The following is an 11032-nucleotide window of genomic DNA, read 5'->3' on the forward strand; positions in this document are numbered from 1 at the left end:
AAACACTGATCCCTTCTCCGTAAAGAGCTGAGATGAAAATGATCCCTAAGCCTAAGTACTTAGGTCAAAGAGACAAGCCCCCTGTTTGATAGGATGAACACATAGCCCGTGGCACACTCAGAAACCAATGAGATTGCACTCAGATTACAGAGCAAAATTCCTGCTGGCCACCTTCCAGAAGTGTTTTGAGAAGCAGGGGAAAGGTGACAAGGCAACACATGACTGCGACACATGTGTGTCTATGAACATCTATTTTTGTGAATAACAATAAACAAACAATAAAATGAATAATTTTAATTGGAAATGCACAAGAATATTATGTGACACTGACATGTATAATTAATTAAATTAGCAGTAAACATTCTGTAACCTATGTGAGTATATATATATATATATATATATATATATATAAAATATACACACACAGTAGATAGATAGATATAAAGATAGAATTTACATATAATTTATTTATAAATAAATATATAATACATCATTTGTATAAAAAATATATAATTCAAATTTAAAACAATTAACATAAAAAATTTAAATAAATGTTAACATAATAATTTAATATAGGCATATTGTTTTTATTGATATGTGTGAACATTTCATATGGAGGGCAGACAACAACCCTATCAGTGACAACTAGTAAACAAGTGTACACGTTCTCCCGCCACACAAAGTTAAAATTAGAGTCATGTGTGATGAAAGGAATACATAGGGCTGGCTGCAACCGGCACACGGACCTATAAATTCAGGTTTGACAGACCGGTTCCACCATACTCAGGTGGAAAACATACTCGCTGGATTAAACCCGGGATGGAAATAATTATTTAGCTTTCTGTCAGTACAATTTGGACTAATAATTTCATATTACCCGAAGGTTGGTGAGAAAACTGTATTTTATTATATTTCACCCAATGTTGTATGCTGATATCTATGTTTCTGGGTACCCAGAGCTTAAGTAATGAGAGATACACTGTAATTTATTATGTTTCATACAATACTGTATGCTGGGTTTTGTGTTTCTGTGTAGCCACAACTGAAGTTATGAGAAACATCAAGTTTACAGTCATGCTTTATCTATAATCACAAATTATCACAGATGATTTGCATTGATCCTAAATGTTTCTCTGTAGCGTTGTGCTGCTGGAATGCTGCTTTGGGACACTGAGCAACAATTATTTATGGCCAAAGGTGTTGAAATATTTAAAACAAAAGACAAAAGAGTTATTCCTTTGGAAGAAACTTGATCTTGAATCAGCAGTCTGCTGAGGTAAATTGCAGACTTAATATTTATTTTACATTCTTGGATCTGAATCAAGACAATTCATTTGTGATGATGAATCTTAACCAGTTTTGGCCTGCTTCTTGTTCTACCTCAGGTGGGGAAACACAAGAAGCTCTAGATAAAAATAAAAGTAAAAGTTCCTGTCAGAAGCACAGAAAAAAAATGGTTGGAATCAAACCTACTGACCTGCCACCAACTGCTGCTGTCAAGTTTTTTGGAGCTGGTACGGCAGCATGTTTTGCTGATCTGATCACTTTCCCACTGGACACAGCAAAAGTGAGACTTCAGGTGAGGACTTACTAAGATATATATATAATAATAATAATATATAAGCTATATATGCAAAAAGGTTAGCATAAAGAAAATCTTTTTTGGGCCAATTACGAGTTGTTTGAATTGAGTTTGCATTGACTCTATGTGCCTGAAACAATCAAATACCAACACAAAAAGCACATTATGATCATCCTTCTGTCTAATTTCAGATCCAGGGTGAGTCTATAGCTGCCTCAGGATCAGCTGTGGTGAAATATCGTGGAGTATTTGGCACCATCACCACTATGGTGCGTACAGAGGGCGCAAGGAGTCTGTACAATGGCCTGGTGGCAGGACTGCAACGACAAATGAGCTTCGCATCTGTTCGTATCGGTCTTTATGACTCAATGAAGCAATTCTACAGCAGAGGATCTGAAAGTGAGTATCAGAGTGGTGGTTTGAATAGAGACAGAAATGATAGTGGTAACACTCTGCTCTTTTCTTCTCAGAAGCAAATATTGTTACTCGCCTAATGGCTGGCTGCACCACTGGGGCCATGGCTGTCGCGTTTGCACAGCCCACAGATGTCGTAAAAGTGCGTTTCCAGGCTCAAGTGCGCCAGTCTGATGGATTAAAGAGATACAATGGCACAATGGATGCATATCGGACTATTGCACGAGATGAGGGTGTTCGGGGGCTTTGGAAGGGTGAGCGAGAGCTCTTAAAAGGGGATAGTTCACCCTCCCAAAAATCTATCATCATTTACTCAAACTCATTTCACTCCAAACCTGTATGACTTATTTTTAAATTGTTTTTGTCCACTAAATGTAGGCCTAAGTCATCGCGATCCAAACCAGTGTTGTTATTGTTAACTATACCTAAAATTAAACTATTTATTTTTGGTAATTGAAATAAAGATTAAATAAATAAAATAAATGTTGCATTAAAAAAACTTAAAATAAAAAATAAATAAATAAATGAAAATTTCAGATGTTGCCTTGGCAAATAACTGAAATAATAAGTTTAAGCTTAAGTAGTAAAATTAGTCAAACTGAAATGAAAATAAATGAAAGCTAACAAAATATATATATTTAAAAAACAAAAAGTAATAAAAATGACAGAAGCACATAACAAAATGACTTAAACCTGAACTAAAATGAAAACTGAAAATGTAAAATTAAAAATAATAAATGCTAAAATAGAATTGTTCAAAGTAACATTGGACTCCACTGACTTTAGTTGTATAGATAAATTTACACATATAAAATATCTTCTTTTTAGTTATACACAGCAGAAATAAAAGTTTTGGAAAAACATGAGAGTGAATAAATAATTTTTTTGGTGCACTATCCCTTTAAATTAAACTTTCACATGCCATTCTAAGTGGATGTGTTCTGGTTGAGATAAACATGCATGTGTTTCTCTATTTTAGGCTGCACGCCAAACATCGCAAGGAATGCGATTGTAAACTGCGCAGAGCTGGTCACTTACGACATTATCAAGGAACTCATATTAAAATATGACCTCATGACAGGTATGAAACCTACAAACCCTATTATTATGGCTATTTGTATGTTCTTGTTGTCTAACACATATGCCCTCATTAGATAACCTACCCTGCCACTTTACTGCTGCATTCGGAGCTGGTTTCTGCACCACGATTGTGGCGTCTCCAGTAGACGTAATAAAGACCCGCTTCATGAACTCAACTGCAGGCCAGTACAGCAGTGCACTAAACTGTGCCCTCACTATGCTGACCAAAGAGGGACCAACAGCTTTCTATAAGGGGTAAGAAAAATATGCTATGAATTATTATTTGTATAGAACAAGGTACATAGTCTTATTTTCAGTACCATGAATTTGTCATCTTCATCTTCCCCAACAGCTTTGTGCCCTCCTTCCTGCGCTTGGGATCCTGGAACATTGTGATGTTTGTCTCCTACGAGCAAATCAAGAGAGGTCTGACTAGAATGCAGAGCTCATGGGAGTCACCTTTCTGAATGGACATTGGCATTATCTTCTGATTTAGATTAAACAGAGAGTGCAAATAGAAGTCAAATCCTCTGTTATGAGAACAAAGGGATTCCCAGGTTAAGTCTTATAACTGAAAAAGGTGGCAACTTTTAAAGGCCAAAGGTCAAGCTCATCGAAAATGAAAGATGAACTGCCAAAAATCATGAGACACATGACTGAGAAAGCAAATGCAGATTTGTCTTAGTTACAATGTCATTGAACACTGAGGATATATGTCCATTTTTTATGTATATACTTTTAAATATGTCATTAAAACGGGTCCATAGCTCTAATGTATATTTATACTATGATTTAGAAATTGTAGAAATTGAAAAATAAAGCTTTTTTATGGTATATCTGTTTCCCTGAATGAGGTCTAAATTGTTTTAAGTATCAAATCATTAAGATCACATGCATTTGTCTCCCCTGAACCAAAGAGTCTTTTAATCAATCAATGATCAAATCAGCTGAGAGCCTGACACCCAGAGGGCAACTTTAATTCAAATGGCTTTCACATGACAAAGGACCAGAAAGTGGCTTCAAACTGTTCTCATGCTGACCCAATAAAAGACAGACAAACAAAATCTTCGTTAGAACGAAGCTGCGAAGTGCATGTGCCAAATTAACATTAAGACAAATGCAAATCTGTGAAGTGTGAATGACAAAAAGCACTCATATGTTTAAGGATACCCAGAAAGTGTGATAGAAGAGATGCCTGATGCTCCCTGAAGACTGTTGTGCACATGTGACCCTTGAAATTACTTGAGAATCACACACAATAATAAGCAGCAGTGCGTAGTTCATGAAGCATGTGTGCCACCGTGTGTTTTTAACCCATGTGTTTTCAACACAGTTAGCTTGTTGTACCTTGTCTAATACAGTTCTGTGGGAAACTTAAATAGCAGCAGCTCTGTCTGCTTGATATGATGAAGGGAAGTTCAGTTCATGTAGTTTAATGCTTTTGGTTGTTGCAGCCGATGAAAAACGCAGCTATAAATGTAATATGAATTCCTTGACAAATACGAAAAACAACTTCAGCAACAGCACATTTTGCATCAAATATCAATGTGAAAAAGGGGATGTGTCTTTAAAAGAGGGATAAGTGACAGTCCTTTTTGTGAATAACATATGTGCAACTACACATACTAAACATTCAGAGTAACTCTGCGTTTCGGTCAAATAGGGGAGACTGGGGCTAGTTGTCACACTTTTCTCAAATGTATAAAGATATGTTTATTTTTGAAAAAGTCGATTTCATAAGCACATAGGCTACTTTAAAGTCTTGGCATGTTGTCATTACATAGGATAAATTGTCAAAACAGAACCTACCGTTCAAATTATTTTAAAGAGTGAATAATTCTGAAATACAAAACAACAGACCTCCATTACTCTAATATTCAACAAGTTTGAACAAGAGAAAATACACAATTGTGTAGTATTTTGACTCGAAACCTCATAGAAACCAAGATCGTGTTTTTTGTAGCGTGAGAACGTTTAGCAGCATTTACCTGCATTTTTTAACATAAGCCGAAAACAATGAAAGCTGAGAACGGGTTTTATCAGCAGTCAGCAAAGCATGTATGTATATTAAAGCGTGTCACGTGACTCCCTCGAAGGCGTTTAAAAGGCTCTCAGCGGCGTTCAGAACAGAACAGAGCACCTGCGGGTTTTAACTGTTAAGTTATTTTTCGCTAGTAAACACTTTTCTTCGCAGATACTTCATACATTTTTTGTTTAAGGTGAGTATTGTGACCTTACATGACATGAAATAATCTACTTTCTCCGTTATTTTGTTGAATGATTTGAAGTGATGCTGAGCTGTAACTTATGTAACACGGAAATATTCTTGTCTTTCAGACATTGGAGTATGTTTTTGATTTGTACGGGTTCTAAACGTTTCTCTATGGAAGAACGCGGCAACAAAATTCAAGTTGAAAGTCATTTCAACCAGAGAGATACTTTCAGGGAATCCTGAAGTTCTCATCCAGACCGGTTGGTACAAAAAGTTTCGTAAAAGCGTTTATTCACTTGTTTTAATCAATAAGGTTAATACAGTTGATGTAATATTATGCCAACATTACATAATCTCGCATTTTATGTGTATCCGCACTTCCTGCATTGAAGCTCCTTTGTTTGGTTGAAAGACAACAAAGAGACGTCAGATGTAAACAGGATGGTGACGTCAGCATGTCAGAGAGAACACTATGTTCTGTTTTTGTCTGACTATACAGAGCCTTTACATTACATTTACACTGTCCCACCCCAAATGACTTAAATTTGCATAATAAAACTAAGGTATTAAATGCATACCACACATAATCATTATGTGTCTTCCTAATCCAGGTTAGGGTGGAGTTCATCTATATTGTGTTCACTTCATTGGTTTTCAACTCATTCCGTTTCACCTTTACGTTCCTGTGATTCCAACTGCGACTAAAAATGGTTGGATTCAGAGCTGGTGATGTGCCTCCTACAGCCACTGTGAAGTTTATTGGTGCAGGAACTGCAGCCTGCATTGCAGACCTCTTCACATTTCCACTGGACACCGCAAAAGTTAGACTTCAGGTGAGTCTTTGTGTGAATTTTAGTACTTTGTTTAAATGACAAATTTTTGCTTGTGTAACAGCTGAGCCAGCGGTTGAGTCTGGAGACAACAGACAGGCGTGACGACTTGACCCACATCAACTTGCATCAACAAAAACAAACTAACCTTTGATTTCAGGTGGAGTGTTTAAAGTCAAACCCATACTGACATCAGCTTTATCTATTTCTCTTGACTCTCTTTACACTAGCAACGTAAGCAGGTCCAGGCCTTGATGACTGTCCTTGCTGACCCAGGATCAATATGGACCCTTTTAACCTGAAGATGCTGCTTCCCTCCCCTGTGATTCTGTAAAGTTTCTCCATCCACCTTTTGTTCTGTACAGATTCAGGGGGAGACCAAAAGTCCCGGGAACACAGGCCATGCGCCGGTGAAATATCGTGGAGTGTTTGGCACGATCAGCACCATGGTGCGTGTCGAGGGGCCGCGTAGTCTCTATAACGGGTTGGTTGCAGGACTGCAGCGTCAGATGAGCTTTGCCTCTGTACGCATTGGCCTCTACGATTCCGTCAAGCAGTTCTACACCAAAGGCTCAGATCGTAAGTTGGCAAATGCTTGTATGCAGGGATGATTGGAAACCACTTGTTATGAAAGACCTTTCATATTAATGCCATTCAATGCATTGTTTTCCTTAGACGTGGGGATTGGCAGTCGGCTGATGGCTGGCTGTACAACTGGAGCCATGGCAGTGGCTGTGGCCCAACCCACCGATGTGGTGAAGGTACGATTTCAGGCTCAGATCAACGCCAGCGCCAATAAACGTTACCATGGTACTATGGATGCATATCGGACCATTGCAAAGGAAGAGGGGTTTCGTGGTTTGTGGAAAGGTGAGCCTGGACCAACTTGGGCTATTGAGGATGATGATGATGATAACAAACCATTTTTATTCTTGTATTATAACCTAAATGCACTTATAATTGTAACAAGAACAATACAATTGATTTAGTTTATAAATTAAAAATAGATTGAGTTACTATAAGTTACTACTTCGAATTTACATTGTTATTGTAAACTAAATTTTAATATTACAATTACTAATTTTAATCCATTTAGTATGATAATGTTAACTAATCTCAAAACGTTTTAATTGGTTGGTTACTTGAATGTTAGCTTATAATAAGCTAAATATATTTTAATGATGATTTGTAATTTTTCTTTTTTTAGTTTTATGTATTGATCTTTTGAATTTTATTAAAAAAAAAAATTTCTCCTTTCTAATGTATTCTATCCTTTTTAGGAACTGGCCCAAACATCACCCGCAATGCCATTGTAAACTGCACTGAGCTGGTGACCTATGACCTTATCAAAGAAGCACTCCTAAAGTCATCGTTGATGACTGGTAAAATGAGATGGGAGACGAATAATTGCAAACTTAAGTTTCAGACGGTGACAAATATTTATAGCTGACTTTTTTTTTTTTTTTTCTCACACAGATGATCTTCCCTGCCACTTCACATCTGCATTTGGAGCTGGTTTCTGCACAACAGTTATTGCTTCTCCTGTTGATGTTGTGAAGACAAGATACATGAACTCCGCCCCGGGTCAGTACAGCAGTGCCCTCAACTGTGCTGTAGCCATGCTGACTAAAGAGGGACCAAAGGCTTTTTACAAGGGGTTAGTTCTCTTTACCTACTCTAGCTTTACTGTAATGATTTGAGGATGAATGTTGAAGTGACATCTGTTTGTTCTTTTTAGGTTCATGCCATCGTTCCTGAGGCTGGGCTCCTGGAATGTGGTTATGTTTGTCACCTATGAACAGCTGAAACGGGCCCTGATGGCAGCGCGCCAGAACTGGGCCACTCCTCTTTAAGCAGCGAATGCAGTTAGTTGAGCTTTGCTGATGTGGTTCTGACTTTCTCTTGATGTTATTAGGTTTTCTGTAAGAACTGTTTACATGTCCATTAAAAACTTGATTTTGGCTTTTACTTGATTTTGTCTTTTGTGTCTTTCTTGTACCAAAAAATATTTTAAAAATCTCTAATTAAAAACACCAATTTCAAACTGTATTTTGAGTTGAAATGTTTTAATTACTTTCATGTTTCTATTCATGACTGTGTGGACTTTAAGATGCCTGAATGAGTTTGGATGAGAGCGCTTGTTTTAGAAGCTGTTTCTTTTCAGGCGAGAGCTTCTCTGGGAATTGTGTAATGAAGCGAATGATCAGGTCCCCTCTGTTGGATGGGTTGTTGGTTAGTGGCATTCCCTCCCCAGTCACAATCTTGGTGTAGTGAGGACTATAATATAAAGACGTTAATATGTAATTTTCCTTATAAGAAAACTACAAGGGTTTGCTGAATAACATTTAAGCATGCTGTTATTTGACCAATGCATGTCAAAGAGAAGGAAATGGTTTACTCACTGCACAATGTCATTGATGGGGATGTTGAGCAGCCTGCCATCTAGTGTCTCAACTTCTACTGAGAAACCAGTCAAAGCCTGCAGAGTTACCACAAAAATATATTCAAAATCATACTAAAATATAATTGATTAAATTCAAGTGGTGGCTTTTAGAGTGGTGCAGTTGATTTTAAAGTCATGTTGGTCTGATTGAAAACCCTATCACAAATTCAGCATGAAAACTAAACCCCAAAAAAAGGAAAATGTGTTTGGTCAATCTATTTATATACATGAAATACATTTTTGCTTGTTGAAATTTTTTTTTTTTTTTTTACCTTCTCAAGAGAAATATGTGCTGTGTAGTACAGATCATCATTTTGGCGAACAAAGTGTGGATGAGGCTTTTGGCGAATGACAAAAACAATATCTGCTGGGATGTTGTTTGGTCCCTGTGGAGAAAAAAAAAACATTCTGAGATGACTAAGATCAATTTAAAAACACAATGAGATGTGTTCGTACATGCCTGGTCTCCCTCTTTTGGAAACGTGATCCGCGTCCCTTCATTCCATCCTGCTTTTACAGTGAAGGTTAAAATTTTGTCCCTGATGCTGGATGTGTGTCCATCTTCATTCATAACCTATATCAAACACATCTCTGAAATGAATTTCACATGAGTCCAAATTATGGTATTTGTACACCTGCATGCAGAACTTACCCTACGGGATATCTTAATTTTTTTAGTGCATCCATAATAAAGGTCCTCCAAGGCGAGATGAAGGTCTCTCTCTATTGGTGGATCCTGCAGTTTTTCTTTTTGTCCACGCAAGCTCTTAAGAGCTGTGTTGTCCTCACTGCCATCACTGGTGAAAAAATCTATGACACATATCACTAATCAGAGCTGGGATTTTTCAAAACACCAGGACATTATGAACATTATTAATTTAAGATTTAATTGCACCAGACTGTCTTTTGAAATTTACATTCATTAAATGATACAAGAAGCTCATTCATGAAAGAAACAACAATACAGCTTTTTCATCCTATAAAAAATAACCTGCAAAAGGGTTATCTCCTCCGAAAAACTGTCTGAATGTTTCATCTGCATTTCCATGGTAGACATATCCTGATGACCAGGCGCCGTTCACTCCCAACTCAGATGGGATTCCTCCTTTTAAACCCTCCTCTCCAAACTTATCATACGTGGCCTTTTTACGTGCTGCATTGGATAAAAAACAGAAACATAATGACCAGCTTACCAGGAACGGTGTACTGTGTGACTACTATACTATTTGTAAGTCTGTCTGGGTGCTGTTTTCTTTAATACCATGGTACAGTGATAGTATGAGATAGTAATAGGCCTACTTTGCTGCATAATATAAGTATATATGAAAAATAAATAATGAATTATGGTACTGGTACCTCCAAGAATACCATCCCAGCTAAAGCGGAATGTTTTCCTTTTGGGTTCCATTTGGTTGTTTTGGGGGAACGTTCTAACATTCTTTTAACACAAACTTGTATGTGACAACAATAAGAACTTATACACAACGTTCTCTAACGACTGTTAGATTTTATTTTTTATAACCATAAACTAACATTGCCAGAACGTTCTAGGAACCAAAAATGTTGGGAAACATTGCCGTTGTAATATCAAACCGTTTATAGTAAGTATTGTAACGCTGTGTCGCATATTCACGTGTTGTTGTGGGGTTGTTTTGTGCATTTCATTTTAGGTTTGTATTCTATAATTTGTCTTGTGAACTTACGGTCGCTCAGCACGTCAAACGCCTCCGCGAGCAGAGTGAAGCGCTCGGCGGCGCGCGCGTGGCTGCCGCTGCGCGGGTGATGCTTCAGCGCGAGCCGCCGGTAGCTGATACAAAAATAAAACGTCCTCAAAATGACAACAAATCATATCATTTTCTGCGTTTAATGAAGTATATATACATAATACTACTTAGAAACCAAACAAATAGTAACTTACGCCTTCTTTATGTCAGCATCAGTGGCGTTGCGTTTTATTTCCAAAACAGCGTAATAGTCTCTTCCCATGGCCTGGTTATCTAACTCAATCTTTAGACTTTAACCGTAATGATGCACACATGCAAACCCGAATTTCTCACGTAGGAATGAACATGAGCTCTGTTCAGTTAGTTTACTGTTGTCAAACTAGTTGCTATGGAAACGGAGCCTGCTGGAACTCTGGGAAATGCAGTCTTTTATACAATTTATGAATATTGTGATACTGCCTACAGCAGTAATTTGATACAGCTAAGTGACAGTGAGGATGAATTTAAACACTCCTCAAATTCATGTTACTACATTCAAAAGAAGACAAAAATGACTAAATATGGAAAACATTCATGGGGTAGTTTATTGCTTCACATATTCATTACAGCACACATGGGGTAGAAAATGGTCAAACTTTTATTTCACATGAAAAACATTTTAAAATAATTTATTAATTATTAATCTTTGCAAGAAGCCCCTCAAGCTCAGGTCGTGTCTTGAACCGGGCTTGAAAATCTGTTTCTATG

The 11032-nt window shown here is 37.3% G+C and overlaps 4 protein-coding genes across 6 annotated transcripts in view; 2 read left to right on the forward strand and 2 right to left on the reverse strand.

Moving 5' to 3' along the window:
• Positions 1-691: 691 nt before the first annotated feature.
• On the forward strand, positions 692-3922 carry ucp3 (uncoupling protein 3). 2 transcript variants are annotated; one of them, XM_079410388.1, is made up of 8 exons: positions 692-883; positions 1140-1276; positions 1386-1579; positions 1774-1981; positions 2053-2250; positions 2976-3077; positions 3151-3331; positions 3429-3922. In XM_079410388.1, the coding sequence occupies exons 3-8, from the start codon at positions 1454-1456 to the stop codon at positions 3541-3543; spliced, it is 930 nt and encodes a 309-aa protein (XP_079266514.1). In that variant the 5' UTR covers positions 692-883; positions 1140-1276; positions 1386-1453; the 3' UTR covers positions 3544-3922. The 2 variants fall into 2 exon arrangements, with proteins under 2 accessions (XP_079266514.1, XP_079266515.1); XM_079410389.1 differs by lacking the exon at positions 1140-1276 and having other exon boundaries at positions 778-883.
• Positions 3923-4837: 915 nt separating this feature from the next.
• On the forward strand, positions 4838-8090 carry LOC306865653 (dicarboxylate carrier UCP2-like). 2 transcript variants are annotated; one of them, XM_079410386.1, is made up of 8 exons: positions 4838-5295; positions 5414-5548; positions 5900-6121; positions 6484-6697; positions 6794-6988; positions 7399-7500; positions 7595-7775; positions 7857-8090. In XM_079410386.1, the coding sequence occupies exons 3-8, from the start codon at positions 5996-5998 to the stop codon at positions 7969-7971; spliced, it is 933 nt and encodes a 310-aa protein (XP_079266512.1). In that variant the 5' UTR covers positions 4838-5295; positions 5414-5548; positions 5900-5995; the 3' UTR covers positions 7972-8090. The 2 variants fall into 2 exon arrangements, with proteins under 2 accessions (XP_079266512.1, XP_079266513.1); XM_079410387.1 differs by having other exon boundaries at positions 5172-5295; positions 6490-6697.
• On the reverse strand, positions 8055-10675 carry dnajb13 (DnaJ heat shock protein family (Hsp40) member B13). The gene is made up of 8 exons (XM_079410385.1): positions 10480-10675; positions 10265-10368; positions 9553-9714; positions 9214-9371; positions 9022-9135; positions 8834-8947; positions 8521-8597; positions 8055-8395 (listed from the first exon to the last, which is right to left on the reverse strand). Exons 1-8 carry the CDS (start codon positions 10545-10547, stop codon positions 8224-8226), a joined length of 969 nt encoding a protein of 322 aa, XP_079266511.1. The 5' UTR covers positions 10548-10675; the 3' UTR covers positions 8055-8223.
• Positions 10676-10841: 166 nt separating this feature from the next.
• Positions 10842-11032, reverse strand: part of mrpl48 (mitochondrial ribosomal protein L48) — a 2598-nt gene continuing 2407 nt past the window's right edge. Inside the window, exon 8 of the mRNA XM_079410502.1 lies at positions 10842-11032. This exon is cut by the window's right edge and continues 2 nt beyond it. Coding sequence (XP_079266628.1) covers positions 10957-11032 — 76 coding nt within the window. The 3' untranslated portion in view covers positions 10842-10956.

The sequence above is a fragment of the Barbus barbus genome, assembly GCF_936440315.1.
Source record: "Barbus barbus genome assembly, chromosome: 47".
Lineage (NCBI taxonomy): Eukaryota > Metazoa > Chordata > Actinopteri > Cypriniformes > Cyprinidae > Barbus > Barbus barbus.

Bases quoted from the DNA above. Each gene is read 5' to 3' on its own strand.
- ucp3 (XM_079410388.1), top strand. From the start codon at position 1,454: ATGGTTGGAATCAAACCTACTGACCTGCCACCAACTGCTGCTGTCAAG. The intron at 2,251-2,975 runs GTGAGCGAGAGC...TCTCTATTTTAG, and splicing joins TGTTCGGGGGCTTTGGAAGG to GCTGCACGCCAAACATCGCA. The intron at 3,332-3,428 runs GTAAGAAAAATA...CTTCCCCAACAG, and splicing joins CCAACAGCTTTCTATAAGGG to CTTTGTGCCCTCCTTCCTGC.
- LOC306865653 (XM_079410386.1), top strand. From the start codon at position 5,996: ATGGTTGGATTCAGAGCTGGTGATGTGCCTCCTACAGCCACTGTGAAG. The intron at 6,989-7,398 runs GTGAGCCTGGAC...TATCCTTTTTAG, and splicing joins GTTTCGTGGTTTGTGGAAAG to GAACTGGCCCAAACATCACC. The intron at 7,501-7,594 runs GTAAAATGAGAT...TTTCTCACACAG, and splicing joins AAAGTCATCGTTGATGACTG to ATGATCTTCCCTGCCACTTC.
- dnajb13 (XM_079410385.1), bottom strand. From the start codon at position 10,547: ATGGGAAGAGACTATTACGCTGTTTTGGAAATAAAACGCAACGCCACT. The intron at 10,369-10,479 runs GTAAGTTACTAT...TTTTTGTATCAG, and splicing joins GATGCTGACATAAAGAAGGC to CTACCGGCGGCTCGCGCTGA. The intron at 9,372-9,552 runs GTTATTTTTTAT...TATGTGTCATAG, and splicing joins AGGAGATAACCCTTTTGCAG to ATTTTTTCACCAGTGATGGC.